Here is a 21,575-nt window from a genome sequence, read left to right as displayed (position 1 = left end):
CTCTTCTCCAACCGATGCCCATGACATGAACAGAAATCCATTCCTCTCTCCACCTCCACCCCATCCCTGGCGTGGCATTCCCCGGGGTTCTCCTCTTCCTAGAGCCATCTCTGAAAGTTAACTGTCCCTTCCGTCCTGGGCTGGAATTTTCACCACCTGCCCCCACCCTGTTCCCCTCTCCCCCCCACCCACCACAAACAATCTCAAGGCCAGTTAACTACACTTCCCCCCACTGGCCAAGGCAATCTGGGCTACCCCACTGGGGCAAGGTCAGTCCACGTGTAGGACAAACACCACGTGCTGGGCCACACTGAGCAGGAGACCGGAGCCGAGGAGAAACCGGGCGTTGTGGACCCAGACGACCACCCCGGCGGAGGGAAGGCTGTCGGACAGGGAGATGTTGAGCGGCCCCTCGGTGGTGTTGGCCACCTCCTCCACTGGGGCCCTCGGGGCCAGAAGCTTGGAGAGGAGGCTGCTGAACCTACTCACGGTGGTGGCCTCTGGCTCTGGGGACGGGCCTGAACTGGATGCGGTGAGGTTCAGCTCCTCGGGGTCCACACAGAGGCCATCAGAAGAGCGCCCAAAGGCCACCTGGCTGAGGTCCAGGCCAGCCACAGAGCCCGGGGCGGCGCACGGCACGTCGGACACGCGCCCAGAGCTCTCCATCCAGTCCCGCAGCCACTCCAAGTGGCAGTCACAGCGCCACGGATTGCGGAAGAGAAAGAGGCGGCCCAGGAAGAAGCCAGGCTGGAAGGCGGCCCAGGCCAGCACAGTGAGGTGATTGCCATTAAGGTGCAGAGCGAGGAGGCCCGAGAGGTTCTGGAAGGCGCCCTCCTCCACAAAGGCGATGCTGTTGCGGTCCAGGTAGAGCAGCTCAAGCTCCGCCAGGTCCGCGAACCAGGCGCGCGCCACGAGGCCCAGCGCGTTGCCACCCAGGTTGAGCGTGCGCAGGCGGCGCAGGCCTACGAAGGCTTCTGCGGGCAGCTCCCCCAGCCGGTTGTCGTTGAGCAGCAGGTGCTCCAGGGCGCCGCAGTCGCGAAAGGCGCCCGCGTGCACCGCACGGACTCGGTTGGCCTGCAGGCTGAGCGAGCGCAGGCGCCTCATGCCCTGCAGCGAGCTGGAGGCCACCGCCTCGATGCGGCTGCGCTCCAGGTGCGCATGCGTCAGGTTGGCCAGGCCGCGCAGCGCGCCGGGCACGCGGCGGAAGAGGTTGTCGAAGGCGGCGAGCTCGCGCAGGGCGGGCAGCTCGGCCAGGAGGCGCTCGGGCACCGTGAAGAGGCGGCAGGAGGCCAGGTCAAGCCGGCGGAGCCGGCCGAGGGCGGCGAAGGTGCGCGCGTGCAGGTAGCGCAGCTCCCCGTTGTGCGCCAGGCGCAGCTCGGCCAACCGCGGCAGGCCCTTGAAGGCGCCGGGCGTGATGAAGGACAGGTTGTTGTGGCGCAGCGACAGGCGGCGCAGCGACGGCAGCGTGCCAAAGGCCCGCTCGCCCAGGAAGCGCAGGCCGTTCCGGTCCAGGTCGATGGAAGCCGCCTCGCACGGGAACTCGGCCGGCACCCGCAGGAGGCCAGCGCGGTCACAGCGCACGGAGCAGCCGCGCTCGGTGCTGCTGCAGGCGCAGGCGGCGGGGCAGGTGCGCGTGCAGGCCTCCTCCGCCCAGACGCTGGGCAGGCTGAAGACCACCGCTGGGAGGTGAGGAGCACGGAAAGAAGACAGAAAAGGAACAACCGTCAAAGGGTCGCGCCAGTGAAGTCCTACCTGTCCACTTAGCAGGATTCTGCCCTCTACCCACCAAGTTCTCACACCTCCTGCATAACTGCGCCCTCCGAATTCCTTCTTTCCAGGTCCCAGACCTTCCCGGCGCAGGTTCCCCACCCACGCCACCCACCCCTTTGCTTTCCAGTTATCTTCACCGGCAAATCCCAAGTGGGATTCTGGCATCTGACCCAATTCGAAACACCCTCCCGCCTGTAACATCACTTAATGCTCTCCTAGAATTCGGCCTAGGGGGTTCATTGCATGCGTAGGGGGACCTCGAGGGCATCACCGAGGCCTGTGCTCTAGTCCTGCGCTGCCCAGTACCGTCGTCGTCACTAGCCACATGTAGCTACTGAGCATTTGAAATATGCCTAGCCCGAATTGAGATGTGCTGGAAGTGTAAAATATACAGCAGGTCTCAAACACTTAGTACCAAAAAAAAAAAAAAGTTATCTCATCAATAATTCTTATATTGATTATGTGTTGAAATGACATTTTAGAAATATTGGATTAACTAAAATATTAAAATTAATATCAACTGTTTCTTTTTAGATTTTTAATGGGGCTACTTAGAAAATTTAAACATTAGTGGCTTGCATTATATTTTTACTGGTGCTGCTCTAGTCCCTCCCGCTATAAGAATTCAATAACTGAAAAGTTACCCCCCCCCCCCCGAGGAAATTAAGCCTCATGAATAAGATTTAAGGAACAGGAGGTTGGTCAAGAAAGAAAATTCTGTCAATCTTTTTTTTGTTTGTTTTTAACAATCACCACATTTAAGCCATAAGGACAGCATTCTAAATTTACAATGACCTGCTTATGCATCTCAAAAAAATAACTGTGGACACGGTGGAGTTAATTATCATTCACCAGCCCTTGCTCTCTAGAGACTTTTATAAATCATCACAGGAGAGAATGGTGTTTATAAGTTAATTTTATTCTGAGCATATGAATGGAGAATCAGATAAAGGCTTCAAAAGCCCTCCAGGAGGCTTGCCACCTGCAGCAAAACAGAATGGTAGCCAGAGGTCCTAAGCCCCATCTTGAGTTCCAATGGAAAAGGCAGCATGGAAGAAACACAGGTTTTATCTGGCCCGGAGCAGCTCACAGGTGGAGTGTGCTCGATCTGAAATTCCCGCAGAGGAACAAAGGTACCCTGAGATAAACCTGACCACTGACACTCATAATTTCTAGCCTCCCTCAGCAGTACTCCCAAATTCCTAGCAAACACCCCTGATTTGCCATTCAGTCCCTCCCACTGTGTACCCATTACCCTGCCTCGGAGCTCTTGTAGGAACCTGAAGGTGTGGCCACACAAGGAGTGTGCAGAATCTGCTTGCTGCTGCCTCTGTGGCTTTGTTCAGCTTCCAGTACCTTCAGTACATTTGTTGTGGACACTCCATGATTTTTCAGCTGCTAGGAAGGGGTTCAGCTTTTTCAGACTTGGCTGGAGAACACTCAGCCCTTTGAGCAACCCCTCTGTTGTAAACTGTAGCTAGTTAAACATTCTGATATTACAGAGGCTTGACTTAGTTCTAACCTCTCCCTATGAACTAGACACCAAGCTTCCAGCAAAGTTCTTGGACCTTGTGCTGAGCTTGACTGTAAACAGGGCAGCAGCTGGGCTAGAGAGAAACCCTTTTAGAGAGACAGAGCCAAGAATATAACCTTAACTCCAGGCGTCAGCTGGGCAGGGATGGGACCTTTTTCTATCACAACTCTTCCAACTGGGTCAAGTAGAAGGCATCAGATTTCCTTACAAATAGTCCTTCATTCTACTCTCTTCTCCTTTTTAATTAAGAGAAGCGCACTCTCAACTGTATGACTCATGTTTCTACTCCACAATAGCTAACATTGTTCCCGACACACTAAATGTTTGCAGAATTAAATGGAATTGATGCCTTCCTCTGTAATGATTCCTCCTGGAGAATGTCATTTGTTAAAAACAAAACATAAGGGCACATGGGTGGCTCAGATGGTTAAGCATCTGCCTTCAGCTCAGCTCGATGTGGGATCGAGCCCCACATCGGGCTCCCTGCTCAGCAGGGAGTCTGCTTCTCCCTCTCCCTCTGCCTCTCTCCCTGCTTGTGCTGTCTCTGTATCTCTGTCAAATGAATAAATTTAAAAATCTATTTTTAAAAAAAAGGGCACCTGGGTGGCTCAGTCAGTTATGTGTTTGCCTTCAGCTCAGGTCACGATCCCAGGGTCTTGGGATCAAGTCCGACATTGGGCTCCCTGCTCAGCAGGGAGTCTGCTTCTCCTTCTGACCTTCCCCCTTCTCATGGTCTCTCTCTCTCTCTCTCTCTCATTCTCTCTTTCTCAAATAAATAAATGAAATCTTTTTTTTTTAAAGTTTGGTTAAAAAAAAAAAACACAAAACCTCTGTCAAGGAATTCCTGGGATTATGACAGGGATTAGTTAATAAAATGGAGCTGCCAGTTTTTCTAAAACACATGCAACAGGGGTGGGAGTGAAGCTTTTTATTGTGTGTCCTTTTTTTTAAAGATTTTATTTATTTATTTGACAGAGAGAGATCACAAGTAGGCAGAGAGGCAGGCAGAAGGGTAGGGGGAAGCAGGCCCCCTGCTGAGCAAGAGAGCCTGAGATGAGATGCGGGGCTAGATTCCAGGACCCTAGGATCATGACCTGAGCTGAAGGCAGAGACTCAACCCACTGAGCCACCCAGGGACCCCTTATGTGTCGTTTTTATCTTAAATGTTAAACCATGTGGATGTATTCCCTATTTGAGAAAATAGGGAATGTCTATTTCAGACAACATCAAGATGTTGTCACTATTAAACATCTATTTTCAACCTCTGAAACTTTGAGAGCCATTAGGAATTATTAATTTACTGGATTACTTAGTGAAATTCAAATGAAATCAAGTAAATTCTCAGAACAGACAACCAAAATCCAGTATGGGTTTACCCAATATGAAGACTAAGTATATGTCTAATGATTCAGAAAAGCAGGGTACTAAAACAAATTAAAAAAAATAATAATAATAACATATTTGGGTGAGTTCTGCTTGCAGTAATGGCACAGGAGCTTGTATCAGACTAACATTCCTGCTGATAGCTAGTGTAAACTCTGAAAAAATACTTAAACAAAAAAATCTTTGAAGACACGAGAGAGCAACTTAAATAGGCAACCAGAGTAGCTACAACCCTTAAAAGAAGAGAAGCTGGGTCAAGGTGGTTCAGGCGGTTAAACCTCCAACTCTTGATTTCTTGGTTTTGGCTCAGGTCATGATCTCAGGATCTTGAGATCAAACCCCCAGGTCAGGCTCCAAGCTGGGCATGGAGTCTGCTTAAGATTCTTAATCTCCCTCTCTCTCTGCCCCTCCCCCTCCTTCCCTCTCTAAAAAAAATTAATTAAAAAAAATGAGAGGCAAACTAGGTGAAGACACATTTATCTGACTTTTCCTCTTATACCTAAATAACACTGTATGTTAACTCTACTGGAATTTTAAAAAATAATAAATTATAAAAATTAAAATGAAAAGAAAACTGCCTTTTCCTCTTAGGGCATTTTCTTTTTTTTTTTTTAAGATTTTATTTATTCATTTTACAGACAGAGATCACAAGTAGGCAGAGAAGCAGACAGAGAGAGAGAAGGAAGCAGGCTCCCTGCTGAGCAGAGAGCCCGATGTGGGGCTCCATCCCATGACCCTGGGATCATGACCTGAGCCGAAGGCAGAGGCTTTAACCCACTGAACCACCCTGGTGCCCCCTCTTAGGGCATTTTCAAGTCCATGCTGCAGATAGGGAGTAGAGTTCAACCAGAAAGCAAGAGTCTTATCAGGCTGATGCGTTAGAAGTCAGAGTATTACAGCTGCCACAGTGTCTGGAAATTGAAGATGGAAAACATGGAAAAGAAGGAGCCACAAAACTGGCATACAGACTCCCCTCAGATCTTTGTTTGAGTCCTAACGTGCCTATATGTGGAGTGACTCCAAGGAGCCAAGAAGTGAAGGCCAAACGCACTAACCAAAGATTTCAACAATTTCCCAGTAAAGGGAGACAGATTAAAAGTTCAATGTCTACCAAGTTAGAAGGCTTATAAAATACCTCAGGCTTTCCATGGAAATCCCAGAGGGCCACACCTTAGCAGTAAAGACCATTTCCCAGGACAAAGGGCAAAACTGCACTAGGCCTACCCTAACAAAGCCTAAAAGTAAGCCTCCCCAGTATCAAGGTGACCTGCCAGTCAGTACTTTAAGTGAATGCCATACAAAATTAAACACTCCTCAAAGGAAGATATAGAATCTAGAATTCCTTATAACTACTACTTGTATACAAATAATACTAGATATGTGAAGTAGCAAAACATGACACTTGTCAAAAGGAAAAAAAAAAAAGTAGTTAACAGAGGCAGACCCAAAGACTGCCCAGATGTTGGAATTACCAAACAAGGATTAATTATAAATATGTTAAGAAATTTCCAGGAGAAGATGGATATAGTGGGTGAAGACATGGAAAATTTGAATCTTAGAAGAGATAGTGAAACTAAAAATGAGCCCAATGGAAATCTTAGTGCTGAAACAACAATATAATATTTGAAATTTTATTTTTTTTAAGATTTATTTATTTCAGAGAGCATGGCTGGGGAAGGAGAGAGAGAGAACAGAAAGAATCCTCCAGGGGCGCCTGGGTGGCTCAGTGGGTTGGGCCTCTGCCTTCGGTTCGGGTCGTGATCTCAGGGTCCTGGGATTGAGCCCCGCGTCAGGCTCTCTGCTCGGCGGGGGGCCTGCTTCCTTCTCTCTCTCTGCCTGTCTCACTGCCTACTTGTGATCTCCCTCTGTCAAATAAATAAATAAAATTTAAAAAAAAAAGAAAGAAAGAATCCTCCAGCAGACTCCCTGCAGAGCATGGAGCCTGATGCGGGGCTCAATCCTAGGACACCGAAATCATGACCTAAGCCAAAGTCACAAGTTGAACATCCAACCAACTGAGCCACCCAGGCACACCACAATATTTGAAATTTTTAAAAAATGATTGAATAAGAAAAACAGATTGGACATAGCAGAAAAAAAGGTTTCATGAACTTGAAGAGAGGTCAACAGAAATTACAGAAGCACAGAAGAAAAAAAAAAAGACTGGAAAAAATATGATTGGAACTTCAATGACCTGTGGGATAATATCAAGCAATTAGACTAACATGCATGTATTTGGAGTTTAAAAGTACAGAAGAAAGAGAATACAGCAGAAAAATAATTGACAGTTTCTAAAATTTGATTAAAACCAAGAAGCCCAGCAAACCCCAAGTAACATCACATACACACACACACACACACACACACACACACACACACACACACATATACTTCTAGACTCATCATAGTCAAACTGCTGAAAACCAAAGATAGAAAATTCTTTAAAGCATCCAAAGAAAAAAGACATTACATAGAGTACACAACAATAAGAACGATGACTGACCCACAGAGGCTATAAGACAATAAAATATATCTTTAAAAAAATTTTTAAGTAAACTCTATGCCCAATGTGGGGCTTGAACTCATAACCCCAAGATCAAGAGTCCCATGCTCTACCAAGTGAGCAGCCAGGTGCCCCCTGAAATTGCATCTTTTAAAGTGCTGGAAAAAGGGTGCCTGGCTGGCTCAGTCAGTGAAGCATCCAACTCTTGATTTTGGTTCAGGTCATGATCTCAGGGTCCTGAGATCAAGCCCCGAGTAGGGCTCCATGGTCTGTGTGGAGTCTACTTGTCCCTCTCCCTCTGCTCTTTCTTTCTCTCTCTCTCTCTCTCAAATAAATAAATAAGTAAATAAATAAAATAGTTTTTAAAAAAAATAAAGGGGCACCTGGGTGGCTCAGTGGGTTAAAGCCTCTGCCTTCGGCTCAGGTCATGATCCCAGGGTCCTGGGATCGAGCCCCGCATCGGGCTCTCTGCTCAGCGGGGAGCCTGCTTCCTCCTCTCTCTCTGCCTGCCTCTCTGCCTACTTGTGATCTCTGTCTGTCAAATAAATAAATAAAATCTTTAAAAAAAATAAAAATAAATAAAAATAAAAAATAAAAAATAAGGTGCTGGAAAAGGGGCACCTGGCTGGCAAGTTTAAGTCCCACACTGGGTGTGGCAATTACTTAAATAAAAATAAAAATAATTAAGTCCTGGGGGGGAAAAAAAAAGCAAATCTGGCAACCTAGAATTCTATATCCGATAAAAGTATCTTCAGAAATGAAGTAAACAAAATCTGTGAAAATTCATCCCTAGGGGCGCCTGGGTGGCTCCATGGGTTAAGCCTCTGCCTTCAGCTCAGGTCATGATCCCAGGGTCCTGGGATGGAGCCCCACATCGGGCTCTCTGCTCAGCAGGGAGCCTGCTTCCCCTTCTCTCTCTGCCAGCCTCTCTGCCTGCTTGTGATCTCTGTCAAATAAATAAATAAAATCTTAAAAAAAAGAAAATTCATCCCTAACAGATCTTCCGCACAAGAAACAAAGATGTTCTTTAGCCTGAAGGGAAATATGGAATGAAGAGTAATGGAAATGGCCAATAATGTCACAAAAAGACTTTTTCCTCACCTTAATTGCTTAATAGGTAAGTGATTGTTTAAAGCCAAAAGAGCAATGCACTGTGGAGTTTATAACATATGTAAATGACAAATATGACTAGAGCATAAAGGATAAGAAGGGAAGTAAAACTGAATTGTACTCTTGTAAAGATCTTACATTATAGATGAAGCAGTATAAGATTAATTCAAGGCAGACCACAATAAATTAAAGATGCATATTGCAATCCCTAGAAAATAAAAAAAAAAAACCTTGGCCCCCATCTCACACTACACACAAAAACTTATTTTAGGTGGACCACAGACCTAAATGTAAAAGCTAAGACTATAAAGCTTCTTGAAGACAATATAAAAGAATATCTTTTGTGACCTAATGGTAAGCTAGGTCTTCTTAGAAACAAAAAGAAAAAAAAAAAAAACCATAAAAGAAGAAAATAATAACTTGGACTTTATCAAAATAAAAGAAGTCTGCTCTTTGAAAGACACTGTTAAGAGAATGAAAAGAGGGGTTTCTGGGTGATGCAGATGGTTAAGCATCTGACTCTTTATTTCGGCTCAGGTCAGGATCTCAGGGTCCTGGGATCAAGACCCGCGTTGAGCCCTGCATTGAGCCCTGCATTGGGCTCCACACTCAGAGAATCCTGCTTCAGGATTCTCCCTCCCCCTGCCCCTCACTAGGTCAAGCTTGCGTGTGCTCTCTCTCTAAAATCAATCAATCAATCAATCATTTTTTTAAAAAGGAATGAAAAGACAGGCCACAGACTGGGAGAAAATAGCTATATATTTTCTCTGTATATATATCTCATAAGAGACTTGTATCCAAAATATATAAAGAACTCTCAAAACTCAGTGATAAGAAAACAGATAACCCAATTAATAAATGGGCAAAATATGTGAAGAAACACTTGACCAAAAAAAGATACACAAAAGGCAAACATGAAAATATGGTCAACATCCTTAGTTGTTAGGGAAATGCCAATTAGAATTGCATCCTATTAGAATGACTAAAATTATAAAGATCAACATACCAAGTGTTGAAGAGCATATGGAATAACTGAGACCCTCTTACAGGGTTGGTGGGAGTGTAAAGTGGTACCACCACACTGGAAACAATGTGGCACTTCCTTTAAAATTAAACATGCACAAGGACACCTGGGTGGCTCAGTTGGTTAAGCAGCTGCCTTCGGCTCAGGTCATGATCCCAGCGTCCTGGGATCGAGTCCCACATCGGGCTCCTTGCTCAGCGGGGAGCCTGCTTCTCCCTCTGCCTCTGCCTGTGCTCATTCTCTCTGACAAATAAATAAATAAAATATTTTAAAAAAAAAAATTAAACGTACACCTACTTTATGATTCATCCATTCTACTCCTAGGGAAATAAAAGCATATGTCCATACAAAAGACTTGGGCACGGGGCGCCTGGGTGGCTCAGTGGGTTAAGCCTCTGCCTTTAGCTCAGGTCATGGTCTCAGGGTCCTGGGATCAAGCCCCGCATCGGGCTCTCTGCTTCCCACCCGCCACCGCCTGCCTCTCTGCCTACTTGTGATCTCTCTCTCTCTCTCTCCCTGTCAAATAAATAAATAAATAACTTAAAAAAAAAAAAGACTTGGGCATGACTGTTCACAGCTGCTTTATTCATAGTAACACAGAACTGGAAACAACATTAACACCCACCAAGTCTGAACAGGTAAACAAATTATCATGTAGCCACACAACTGAATGCTACTGGGTGATAAAAAGAAATGGATGAATCTCAAGATAATCCTGCTGAGTAAAAGAAGCCAAACAAAAAAAGGTACATAGTATCTGATTCCATGTACGTGAACGTTACTCTGTAGTAACAGAAAGATCAGTGGTTGGCCCAGGATGAGTGGAGAGGCAGAGAGGGACATGGAAGGAGGAATCTTACAGGGGCATAAATCTTGGAGGTAATGGATATGTCATTTATCTTGATTGCACTGATGGTTTCACAAGGGTACACTTCAAATATGTTCAGTTTGTTAAACATCAATTATATTTCAAGAAGTTGGTTCTTTTTAAGATTATTTGAGAGAGAGCACAAGAGAGCATGAGCGAGTGTGTGGGGGAGGGCAGAGGGAGAGAGAAGTTTAAGCAGACTCCAAGCTGAGTGCTGAGTCTGTCACAGAGTCCCATGTGGAGCCCCACACAGAGCCCGACATGGGGCTCGATCTCATGATCCTGAGATCATGACCTGGGCTGAAACTAAGAGCCAGACATTTAATTAACTGCAGCACCCAGGTGCCCCAATAAAGCAGCTTAAAAAAAAAAAGATATCAAGGAAAATAATACAGTGTATACATATATATACACATATGTATACCATATACATATATGACTTGTATACAGAATATAAAAACAACTACAAACAAATAATGAAAAGACAACTAAATAAAAATGGGTAAAAGACTTGAGACACTTCATGAAAGAATAGATTAAGTAGTCATTAGGGAAGTGCCAATTAAAACAATGAGATTTCCTTATACACCCACTAGAATGGCAACAATTCAAAAGACTGACAACCCCAAATGCTGGCAAAGACTTAGACCAACTGGATTCTCACATGGTTGGCGGGAGTGGAAAATAGTTCGGGAACTTTGCAAAGCTTTGGCAGTGTCTATTAAAGCTAAACATATGCCTACCCTATGACTCAGCAATTCCACTCCTAAGTATTTACCCAAGAGAAATAAAAGAAAGGTCCACATGAAGACTGTACAAGAATGCTCACAGTGGCTTATTCAGAACAGATAAAAATTGGAAACTACCCAACAGAAGAGAAAGAAAAAGGAACAAACCATTGATACAAACAACAAAAACATTATGCTGAGCCACAGAAACTTGACACAAAAGGATACATACTATAAGATTATACTTCTATGCAGTCCCAGAACAGAGCCGTTGGCAGAGAGGCTCTGAGAGCTCAACAGAGTAAGGCCTGCAGATGAACTCGGTCCCAAAAGACAGCAAATATCTATAAGACATAGTTTGGGAATGTTATCTGGGTGATAGGAGCATGTATCATAGAGTTCAAATTAATCAGATTTTGTGGGTTTCTTTTTAATTAGTGTTTGCTCAAAGCTAAGCTTGCTACCTTTTTTTCATTTCATATGACAATCTGCAAGGTAAGTATTATTCTCTTCTCATGAAAGAGGAAACTGAGGTTCAAAGTGGTTAGATGACATCAACCTTTGGTTTTTGTCTTTCCATTATGCTGTACTCTTCCCCACAGGACACACCCAAAGAGCTTCCGTCTCTTTAACTATACACTGAAGGGCCCGCGCTTCCTGCCCTTTAGGGGCCGTTCTGGCTCTCATTTTCCCAGTTGGTCAGCAGCTGTTGCCAACCGCCACCTCTAAGAAAAAGTACCAGAACCCCGTGGGTCTCTGCTGCCTCCTCCCAGACACAGCTGTTTGGACTGGGGATAAACATTTGACCTAAGCAGAGCCAATCAGATTCACTCAACAGCCCCTGCCCCCCTCCCCACCAACTGGCTGTGAACATGGAATGGGCAGTGAGATGGTGTGGGCATCAGCCGGTACAATACTGGGGCTAGGTTTGTTACCAGAGCCACGTGTTGGTCAGAGTTACAAGGGAGCAGGAGTCCAGGGCAAGGTGAGGAAGCTGGTGTGCGGACAGAGGACAAAACCCAATGTGAGAATCACAGAGATGGAGATGAGGAAGAGCGGGAAGTTGCTCGCCAGCTCGCTAGTTCTCAGAAGGCCCGGCTATAGCTGTTTCTATGACGTTTCCTCGTTTCCATTTTATAAACCTACTCAAACCATCTGCGTGGACAAGTGGATTTCTGTTCCTTGTGACCAAACCATCTCTGATAGTAGAGGATGTTTAATACTTTTTCTGGCTACCCGGCACCTTTTAAGTACTCTTTCTACATTTAGGGAATTTTCTACATTATAAGTCCTTCCTCCTCAAGACAGAAGCCAGAAATTCTCTTTCCCTTACAGTTAGGGCCCAGGCATGTGACCTAGTTTTGTCGATTGGACACCCAAAGGGACACTTGGATTCAGAAGTAAGTGCAAGGCAGAAACCATATTCTGGCCAGGATGACGGCAGAGGTATCTGGATTTTCGGTCTCTCGAGGTATTACGTCTGGGACCCAGTGCCCAGCATGACACCCATGAGTGCCAGGTGGGTCCACCAGTGGTGGTGGCCTCAGGGCCTTTGTTGGAGCTGCTGGGCTCCCTGGCTCAGGCATTGCTCTGGGCAGTGGGCCCCAACCAGGAAAACTGGGAACACCTCACAATCCTGAATAACCCCTTCTTGGCTTCAACGGTACCTTAAGTAGGTGCTGTGGTTTACATCAAGAATCCAAAACAGCATCAGAGGTAAAACAGGTCCCCTTAATATCTGCACCATCTCCTCCTTCTGGCCCCTTCCTCCCCCACAAAGAACCTCGTGAACATTCCACCTTAAAAGAAAAGCTACTCAAATTCAGGACCAGGCAGTGCCCCTCAACCAAAAGGAAGCTCCTTGCTATTCACTGGCACAATAAATAGAATATAGAATCAAAATTTGTTGAGGCCATCCCTGATTTTTCCAAATGCAAATGACATCAGCAGTGATGGTTCCAAAAGCGAATCTCCTCGGCTGTCCAGGGCCAAGTTCCACTGGGATCCCTTGGCCAGAAAAACATTTACCGAATTAAAATAAAGATCACAGTTTGTGAGAGGTGAAGGTCAAACTCCCTGGCAGTTGCTGAGCAATTTCTGTTCGCAAACCAGTATTTTTGAGAAGGATCCGTGTGGAACTCTGAAAAGGTTTCAGTGCTTTTATTCCCAGTCTGACGTTGGGAGAGGAAGATGGGAAATTCAGCCAACCTGGCCCGGTCTCAGGACTGGCCGCTGCTCTGCCAGGCTCTGTCACAGCTCAAGGTTACGAATACGGGGCTTTCCAGAGCATTCAGTCTGGAAGCACTCATCCTGAGGGCACGGCCTCTCTAATTCTCTCATAAACTCTGATGACACTGCCTTTCATTCCTGCCTTCTCATACTGCTCTCTTGAGCGTTTTGTGTTACTTTAACCTCAGCCAAGGTTTCCAAATCTCAGTTCCCTCATCTGTAACAGGCAGACCATTATGAGGAACGGGTGAGTTGTAAAACTCGAAACAGCTGTGGAAGCATGGGATAAAGCTAACAGCAGGCTCCATGAGGCACTGTTGCCACAGGATTAAATCTCACTGAGAGACTAGTACTTCAAGGATCACGTGGAGATCTGCCCCCAAAGTGGAAAGCAAGACACCAAGTATGAGACTAGTGAAGTTACAACAAGTAGACTGCAAGGAAGAGTCTAGAATGGTTCTCTGCCTGGGCTGCACATTAGAATCATCCAAGGAGCTTTCCAGACACTCACAATGCTCAGGCGGGATACTACATTAAGAGAATCCTGATCTTCAAGGGTGGAACCAGGCACTGTGCTCCACAGATTATCCCAATACACAGCCCAAGTCAAAACCCAAGGGTCCAGATGGACCAACTTTATTAAAATGGGATTTATCGGGCACCTGGGTGGCTCAGTGGGTTAAAGCCTCTGCCTTCGGCTCAAGTCATGATCCCAGGGTCCTGGGATCGAGCCCTGAGTCGGGCTCTCTGCTCAGGAGGGAGCCTGCTTCCCTGCCTACTTGTGATCTCTGTCAAATAAACAAATAAAAATCTTTAAAAAATAAAAAATGGGATTTATCCACGTGGTATAAAAAGTTACAAGGTGTAACCTAGAATTACCATATGCCCCAGCAATTCCACTCCTTAGGTATATACCCAAAGGAATTGAAAGCAGGTGTTCTAATAAATACTTGGGCATGAAAGTTCATAGCAGCGTTATTCACAATAGCCCAAAGAGGGAAACAAATGTCCATCAACAGATGAATGGATAAACAAAATGTGGTCTGTCCACACCATGAAATATTATTCTGCCATAAAAAGGAATGAAGTAGCGATACACACTAAATGTGGATGAACCTCAGAAACGTTATGCTAGGGGCGCCTGGGTGGCACGGTCAGTTAAGTGTCCAACTCGGCTCAGGTCGTGATCTCAGGGTCATGAGATCGAGCCCCCCGTTGCCCTCTGAGCTCAGCATGGAGTATGCTTGATATTCTCCCCCTCTCCCTCTGCCCCTCCCCCCGTGCTTTCTCTCTCAAATAAATAAAAAAATCTAACAAACAAACATTAGGCTAGGGGAAAGCAGCCAGACACACAGGCCACATACTGTACGATTCCATTTACATGAAATGCCCAGAAGAGGCAAAGCCGTAGAGACAGAAAGTAGGTTAGTGGCTGCCAGGGGCTGGGAGTAGTAAGAATGTGGAGTGACTGCCTAATAGGTAGAGGGTTTCCTTTCGGGGTGATGCAAATGCCTTGGAAATAGAGGTGATGGTTGCACAACATTGTGAATGTGCTCGATGCTGCCAAACTCTACACTTTAAAATGGTTCACGGTTTGGGGCACCTGGGTGGCTCAGTCAGTTAAGCGTCCAACTCTTAGCTCAGGTCTTGATGTCATGCTTGGAGCCTACTCTAAAAAAAAAAAAAATTAAAGAATTTAAAATGGTTCATGATTGGGGCAGCTGGGTGGCTCAGTCAGTTAAGCGTCCAACTCCTGATTTCTTGATTTTGGCTCAGGGTATGATCTGGGGGTCCTGAGATCGAGCCCACACATTGGGTTCCATGCTGGGCATGGAGTCTGCATAAGTCTCTCTCTCTCTTTCTGCCTCTCCTCTCCCCTCACCATGCATGCAGGTGCACTTTCTCTCTCTCTCTCTCTCTCTCTCTTAAAAAGAAAATGGTTCATGGTTAATTTTATGTTGTGTGAATTTTACTTCAATAAAAAAATAATAATAATAGTGAATGTTACAAGGTGTTTGGAATCTAGGCAAATACAGAAATGGGTCCCTGCTTTTGTGTTCGGGTCTGATGTGCTGACCACCTCCGCGCTGCAGGGAGGCAGGGAAGGCTGGGTTCAGATGCCCCATAGAATGAGGTCTTAATGTAGACCAGCTGAGGAATTTCTCCTTCAGAGGCCCTCCGCTATTCAGACGCGTGCTTTTCCCCTTGAGGTCTGCTGAGGAGAACAGTTACTCATGGAGTTTCCAACCACAGACTGAGTTTTAAGTGTTTCTTCATCCTCATTGTTTTCAAAGAACTTGCACCTCACGAAACCAAAATAGCAAGGGAAAATATGGTCATTTTCTGCTTTCAGCAAAATCTCTTCAGCCACTTTGGCTCTGGAAGTCGTTCTCCTCCCACTCCCTGCAAATGCTATCCGGGTTGCTCCTCAGGCCAAGACCCAGTGCTGGATTTTCAAAACGAAATGGGTTGGGGGAAACGGAGAGGCAGTGGGGGAGACCATCCCATGGCCTCTGACTTCACGGTAATCCCGGAACTTCCTTCTCATGCCACAAACATACCTTTTGTGACAGTAAAGACAGAGAGGATCCTGGATTCACCCCTCAGCTTTGCTGACTAATGTGCGTCATGGGGGATGGAGAAACTGGTGTGTCTCAGGAAGGGTGTTCTGCTGATAGCCTCACAGGCCCTGCGAATCCTATGGTAGAGAGTTGTCCCATAGGAGGAGTAGAACACAAGGCCCCAGGAAGGCCTCCGGGCCTAAATATTGATAATCGCCCCAAACTGAAACAAGTGTTCTACTTGTTTCAATGGGGAGAATGAATGATGAACAAACTAGTAGCCCCCATACAAGGAGTACTACTCCACAATTAAAGCCAACGAGCTACTTATCCATGCAACGACACCAATGAATGGCGCACACATACTGCCCTTCACTCCACAGCACCTGAGTCTCATTAATAAAGGATGTGTTCTCTTTGGGGTGCAGGCGCTCTCTCCCTTAAGACTTCCTTTTCTCTTTTAAGTCAAGTTGATTGAGGTATAATTTACCTCAATGTAAATGTACCCATTTTAAGTGTATAACAAATGCAACACACCCATGTAAGCTCCGCTCTACACAGGATTTAGAACATTCCTACCATTCAGAAAGTTTCCTCGGGTCCCATTGACAGCAGTCCCCTCCCCATCCATCTGCAGCTCCAGAAAACCACTGATCCGCTTTCTGAACTGTAGATTCATTTTGCCTATTCTAGAACTTCATATAAATGGAATCAAATGGTTTTTTTCAGTCAACATGATGTTTGTGAGATGCATCTGTGTTGTCTGAATGTCACTTGTTCCTTCATTTTTTTTTAAGATTTATTTATTTATTTGAGAGAGACAGAGAGATCTCAGGGAGCGGCAGAGGGAGAGGGAAAGAGAAACCTTCACAGACTCCTTGCTGAACGTGCAGCCAGACGTGGGATTCGATCTCATGGCCCTGACATCATGACCTGAGCCCAAACCAAGAGTTGAACGCTCAACCAACTGAGCCACCCAGAGGCCCCGGTGGTTCATTTTTACTGCTGGACAATATTCCACTGTGCGGATGTACCCCAATTTGTGTGTTCAGTCACCTGTGGATGGGCGTTTGGTTTGTTTTCCAGTTTTCACCTATTGTGACTAAGGCTGACGGAAGGATTTGTGGGTGAGTCTTGCCGCGGACACGTGTTTTCAGTCAGCGTTTACCTAGGAGAGGAATTGCTGGGTCAGATGGTATGTATCTCAGTTGCTTCACATCCACACCAACACTTGCTATGTCTTTTTAACTCTAGCCATCCTAGTGGGTGTGAAGTGGTATCTCCTTGTGGGTTTCATTTGCATCTCCCTGATGACTAATAAGGTTGAGTATCTTTTCATGTACTTGCTAGTCATCTGTATATCTTCTTTGATGAAAGAGCTATTCAAAACATGCTGCCCATATTTTAAAGATGGGTTGTCTTAGGGGGCACCTGGCTGGCTCAGTTGGGAGAGCATGTGACTCTCAATCTTGGGGTCATGAATTCGAGCCCCACATTGGGCATAGAGGTTACTCATTCAAAAAAAATTGTAATGGGTTGTCTTATTATTGAGTTTGAAGAGTTTCTGAACAAGATACAGATTTTTTTAGGTGCAAGGCCTCTATCAGGTACTGTAATGGTTCTCATCTGGGCGGCTTCACCCATTTAACAAATCTTTACAAGCACCTACAATGTCTTAGATTCTAGAGACAGCAAGGTGAATAAAACAGAAACCCGGGCCCTTGTTAGAGACTTGTGGTTTAGAGCAAGCCCTGGGTGAGGAACCCTGTAAAGCAAGGAATTGGGATATTACGCTGTGGACAGCAGGAAGACCCCAAAGGGGCTGCCATAGTGGAGAGGGGAGGGGCGGGAAGGGGAGGGGCGGAGAAGGGAAGGGAAGGGAAGGGAAGGGAGGGGAGGGGAGGAGAGGGGAGGTACTTCCAGTGAACCCTCCTGTCCAGAGAATTTCTGTTCCGGTTTTGTCCCAGATTTGCCCTGCTGTGAGCCACTTCTGATTCCCCCACGACCTTGTTTTGTCAGGCTCATTTAATCATTTTTTTTTCTCTAGCTAAGGAGGTACAACCCTATCCCTGCCTGCTTCTCGGGAACATGTCGTTCATAATCCTGTGACTTGTAGTCAGAGTAATACTGTCTGTGCTGCTGAGTGTGTTTTAAATTAAAGCGCCAGGGGATGTGGAGACGGTCATTAATTTTAAGTGCATCTATTGTTAGCAAATGATGTCACTGCTAAGCTCTCCAACTTGTCACAAGAAGTCTGGATGTATTTCGGGTTTCTGCGGCAGCAAGAACAGCTCCCGTTTTGCCATGCGCAGGCTAGGAATACTGTCTGCATTCTGTCAGGGATGGGAGAGCTTTGGGTACACACTGAAAATCATGCTGGCTCAGAGAACCAAACATTCTGTCCCAATGAGTCAATCAAACTTCATGTCCTTTCTAGGTAGAAGATATGGCAAGGAGCTGGCTGTTCGTAATTATAGGTCAACCTCTGTCCTTTGGAGGCTCCTCGGTGTAGAAAGTCATGTCCTGCTTATCACAGTGTTCCCTGCACCTTGTTCCAATTCGGTTTCTCATTTATGTATTAGGTCTTCCATAAAGGAATGCAAGCTTCTCAAGGACAAAAGCTGTCCAATTATACCCCTCATAATATCGCTGGAGTGGACTGTTGACTCACTGAATAGACCAAGCTCTACTTTTTGAAAAAGTGGAATAAAGGGTAAGAAGATTCTATTACTACCATTTTGGAACTATCTGGCAAAATTTTCTCTGCCAGCACTGCACACAGACGTCTATCACATGGGTACTTATCACCTCAAATAATTACGTTCACCCGAGGGCCAGAAAAACAGATTCTTTGTGTAGAATCCTTTACTGCAGAATTTACCAAGGGATTTTTTTCCCCCTGGGCGATCTCGGATTTGAGCAGGTGGGTCTGCAGAGGTGTGGCAAAAAAATTCTGTGAGGAGTCTTCTTGTTATATTAAAACCCACGTAACAATAGGACCAAAAACCTTGGGGAAGAATGTTTCAACATCCATAATCACACAATTCCCACCTGATATTTTCATTTTTTTTCTTCTTCCTTTAGGAAGATGGCTTAAGGGATTTTTTTTTTTTCACAGAGAGAGATCACAAGTAGGCAGAGAGGCAGGCAGAGAGAGAGATAGAGGAGGAAGCAGGTTCTCCGCTGAGCAGAGAGCCCGATGCGGGACTCCATCCCAGGACCCTGAGATCATGACCTGAGCCAAAGGCAGAGGCTCAACCCACTGAGCCACCCAGGCGCCCCAAGGGATTTTTTTTTAACTAAATAAGCTTAAAGTAATATGACCACTGTAGTTTTAGGTGATTACACCAATGAAGTCGTATCTGAAATTAGAATAAGAAAATGATGGGGCGCCTTGGGTGGCTCAGTCATTAGGCATCTGCCTTGGGCTCAGGTCATGGTCCCAGGGTCCTGGGATTGAGCCCCGAGTGGGGCTCCCTGCTCATCAGGAAGCCTGCTTCTCCCTCTCCCACTCATCCTGCTTGTGTTCCCTCTCTTGCTGTCTCTCCCTCTCTCAAATAAATAAAATCTTTTTAAAAATTAAAAAAAAAGAAAAAGAATTCATATCTGAAATTAGAGTAAGAAAATTGCCAAAAGGTTATTTCATGTATTTGGCTCAGGAATTCTGTTTTTCAACAAACAAACAAGCAAACTAAACCCCCCACCTATTTTGTTTTATCTCATTCTCCATTCCCTCCCCCCGATCACAGTTCTGTACATGGTGTCCATGTACTGCTTTCATGGAAGCCACTTGAAGACCAAGCTCCTTGGGTAGAAGCCCTGCGGTTTCCATGCATCTTCTAGAATCTTCTATGGGCTCTCCAACCCCTGCCCCCACTGGCAGCTGTCTGCTGGGGGTCAGGAGGAACGGGCCTTGGAACTCACCATGCAGCAGCAGGACCAGCATCCCGTGGCCTTTCACGCACCCGGTGGCTTAGAACCACCCAGCTGTGGACTCCCTACCTGAAGGGAGACAGCACAGGTCACCGAGCGCCCAGGAGGGGTCCCTGGAGAACGGGACATACAGGCCCCTCCCCACACCTGCGCACTTCCTCCTGAATGCCCTGCCTTTGCCCTCTTCTTCACACTCACTTCTCCCCATCGATCTTGGTCTTAAGAGAAACAAGTAACAACAGCCCACCAGCAGCTCCCCCAGCCCCCAATTGACAGCTTGGCTCTGTTTGGAAACCCTTCATCAGACTAGAACCCTGACAGCAACACAGATGGACTCACTGACAACCCAGCAAGCAAATGGATAGAGAGGAGACCTCTGCTGAGAAGCATTCATGAATAGTCCCCAAATGTCGCTTACTGTCCTGGGGGTCTGCCTGGTCCTGCTCCTCCTCCAAGGCGCCCTTCGGCTCCCCAAGCCCATCCATCTCCTAAGTCTGGCAGCCACAGACCTAAAAAATGGTCCAGCAGAGAAGTAAAGGGGAGTGGGGGTGGGGAGGGAGAGATGGCGAGCAGGAGTCGAGGAGAAATACTTGCTCGTGCAGGTTCGAGTGCTTATTTTTCTTTCTCCAGATTTAATGGCAGGAAAATCCTGTATCAGATGAGGATTAACAGAGATGAAAGAATTTGTCTGCCTTTAGAATCACCAAAGCCCGGGACAGATTTTGCTGACACACCAATCGGCTTTATCTCCAGGCCTTGGCCTCTCCATCTGCCTGGCCCCTTTCTCTCCTTAAACCAACCCCCACAGACCCCACCTCCTGCCCTGACCCCAGCCCCAGCCCCCAAGCAATATGTAGCCAGCAACTGGCTTCCTGCTTCTGCCAAGCAGCATTATCAGCATTTTCAACACGGACGCTGTTATAGAACCTGGAGAGGTGGGGAAGGGACAGAGCTCTCCATTTTCACCAGATTCCCATGGGTGTGGGGGCTGGCTTAGGGGAGCAGAGGGGGCAGTTTGGGTGCCCCCCACATTCTTCTGGCCCCAGCAAGCTTAGCTGTAGGATCCGGCCCTCTGCTCTGCTGGGACTGACCTGCCAGGTACCCAGGGCTTAGAACCACCCAAGGGGAGAGAGCCACATCCTGGCTGGCCTGACCTTGGTATGCTGGCGCCGCTGGATGGAAGCCTGGAGTTCCCTTCCCACAACCGGGGCTCGGGGTGCAAATCTAGACGTCCGCCGCCGCTGTGCCTGGAGAATTTTGGTTTTCTTGCGCTTGGGCCTTGTAAGCCAATATAAGGCTGAACTTGCTATAACCTCTGCTGGGAAGGAAAGCATCCTGGCGATGGGGTAGAAATATGTGCATGGCCTTACAAACGAAACCGCTGCCCAGGCTGGAAGGCGGCTGGAACAGCCTGTCCACACCTACAGTCCTTGCCCACGGCTTACTGGACCCACCTCGCCTTCAGTCCTCTCCAGGCTCTTGGGTCTGTCGCTCTGGGCCAAGGACCTCCCTGAGGAAGACCTTCTCTACTTAGGAAATCAGACATTTCTCCCAGATGCAAAGTCAGGAGCGGTCAGAGACCCTCAGCAGGGAAAGGAAAGGACCCAACCGCCAAGCCAGCTAGCACCATGGACTCCAGCTGGAGAACAAGCCACCTTGCGATCAAAAACTTTGATCCCAAGGGCCCCAAGGGGTTAAAAGCAAGTGGGGGTGGTCACAGGAAGTGCCACTGAGATGGACTGGCATACCCTCAGGGAGAAACTTCAAAGATCGAGGCAGTCTGGCCCCCAGCCACACCGCTGCACTCGTGCCGACAATGTTGCAATGCTGTTGGTAGCTGATAAGAAGGAAAAGGGAGGAGGAGTGTGTAAGTAACCCTGTGAAACAGAAGCAGCCCAGGAAGCAACACTCTGCCTTTGCAGGTGGCCTTCT

At 46.7% G+C, this 21,575-nt stretch overlaps 1 protein-coding gene across 1 annotated transcript; it reads right to left on the bottom strand.

Annotated features, from left to right (window-relative positions):
- Nucleotides 1-270: 270 nt before the first annotated feature.
- LOC111150397 (nyctalopin) lies at nt 271-16,389 on the bottom strand. The gene is made up of 3 exons (XM_022507819.1): nt 16,290-16,389; nt 11,644-11,727; nt 271-1,679 (listed from the first exon to the last, which is right to left on the bottom strand). The coding sequence occupies exons 1-3, from the start codon at nt 16,387-16,389 to the stop codon at nt 271-273; spliced, it is 1,593 nt and encodes a 530-aa protein (XP_022363527.1).
- Between the last annotated feature and the right edge of the window lie 5,186 nt (nt 16,390-21,575).

This window comes from Enhydra lutris, unplaced genomic scaffold (genome assembly GCF_002288905.1).
Source record: "Enhydra lutris kenyoni isolate GAN:26980312 unplaced genomic scaffold, ASM228890v2 scaffoldscaffold23, whole genome shotgun sequence".
Lineage (NCBI taxonomy): Eukaryota > Metazoa > Chordata > Mammalia > Carnivora > Mustelidae > Enhydra > Enhydra lutris.
The sequence above is the reverse complement of the archived record's forward strand: the minus strand, read 5'-3'. Positions and strand labels throughout refer to the sequence as shown.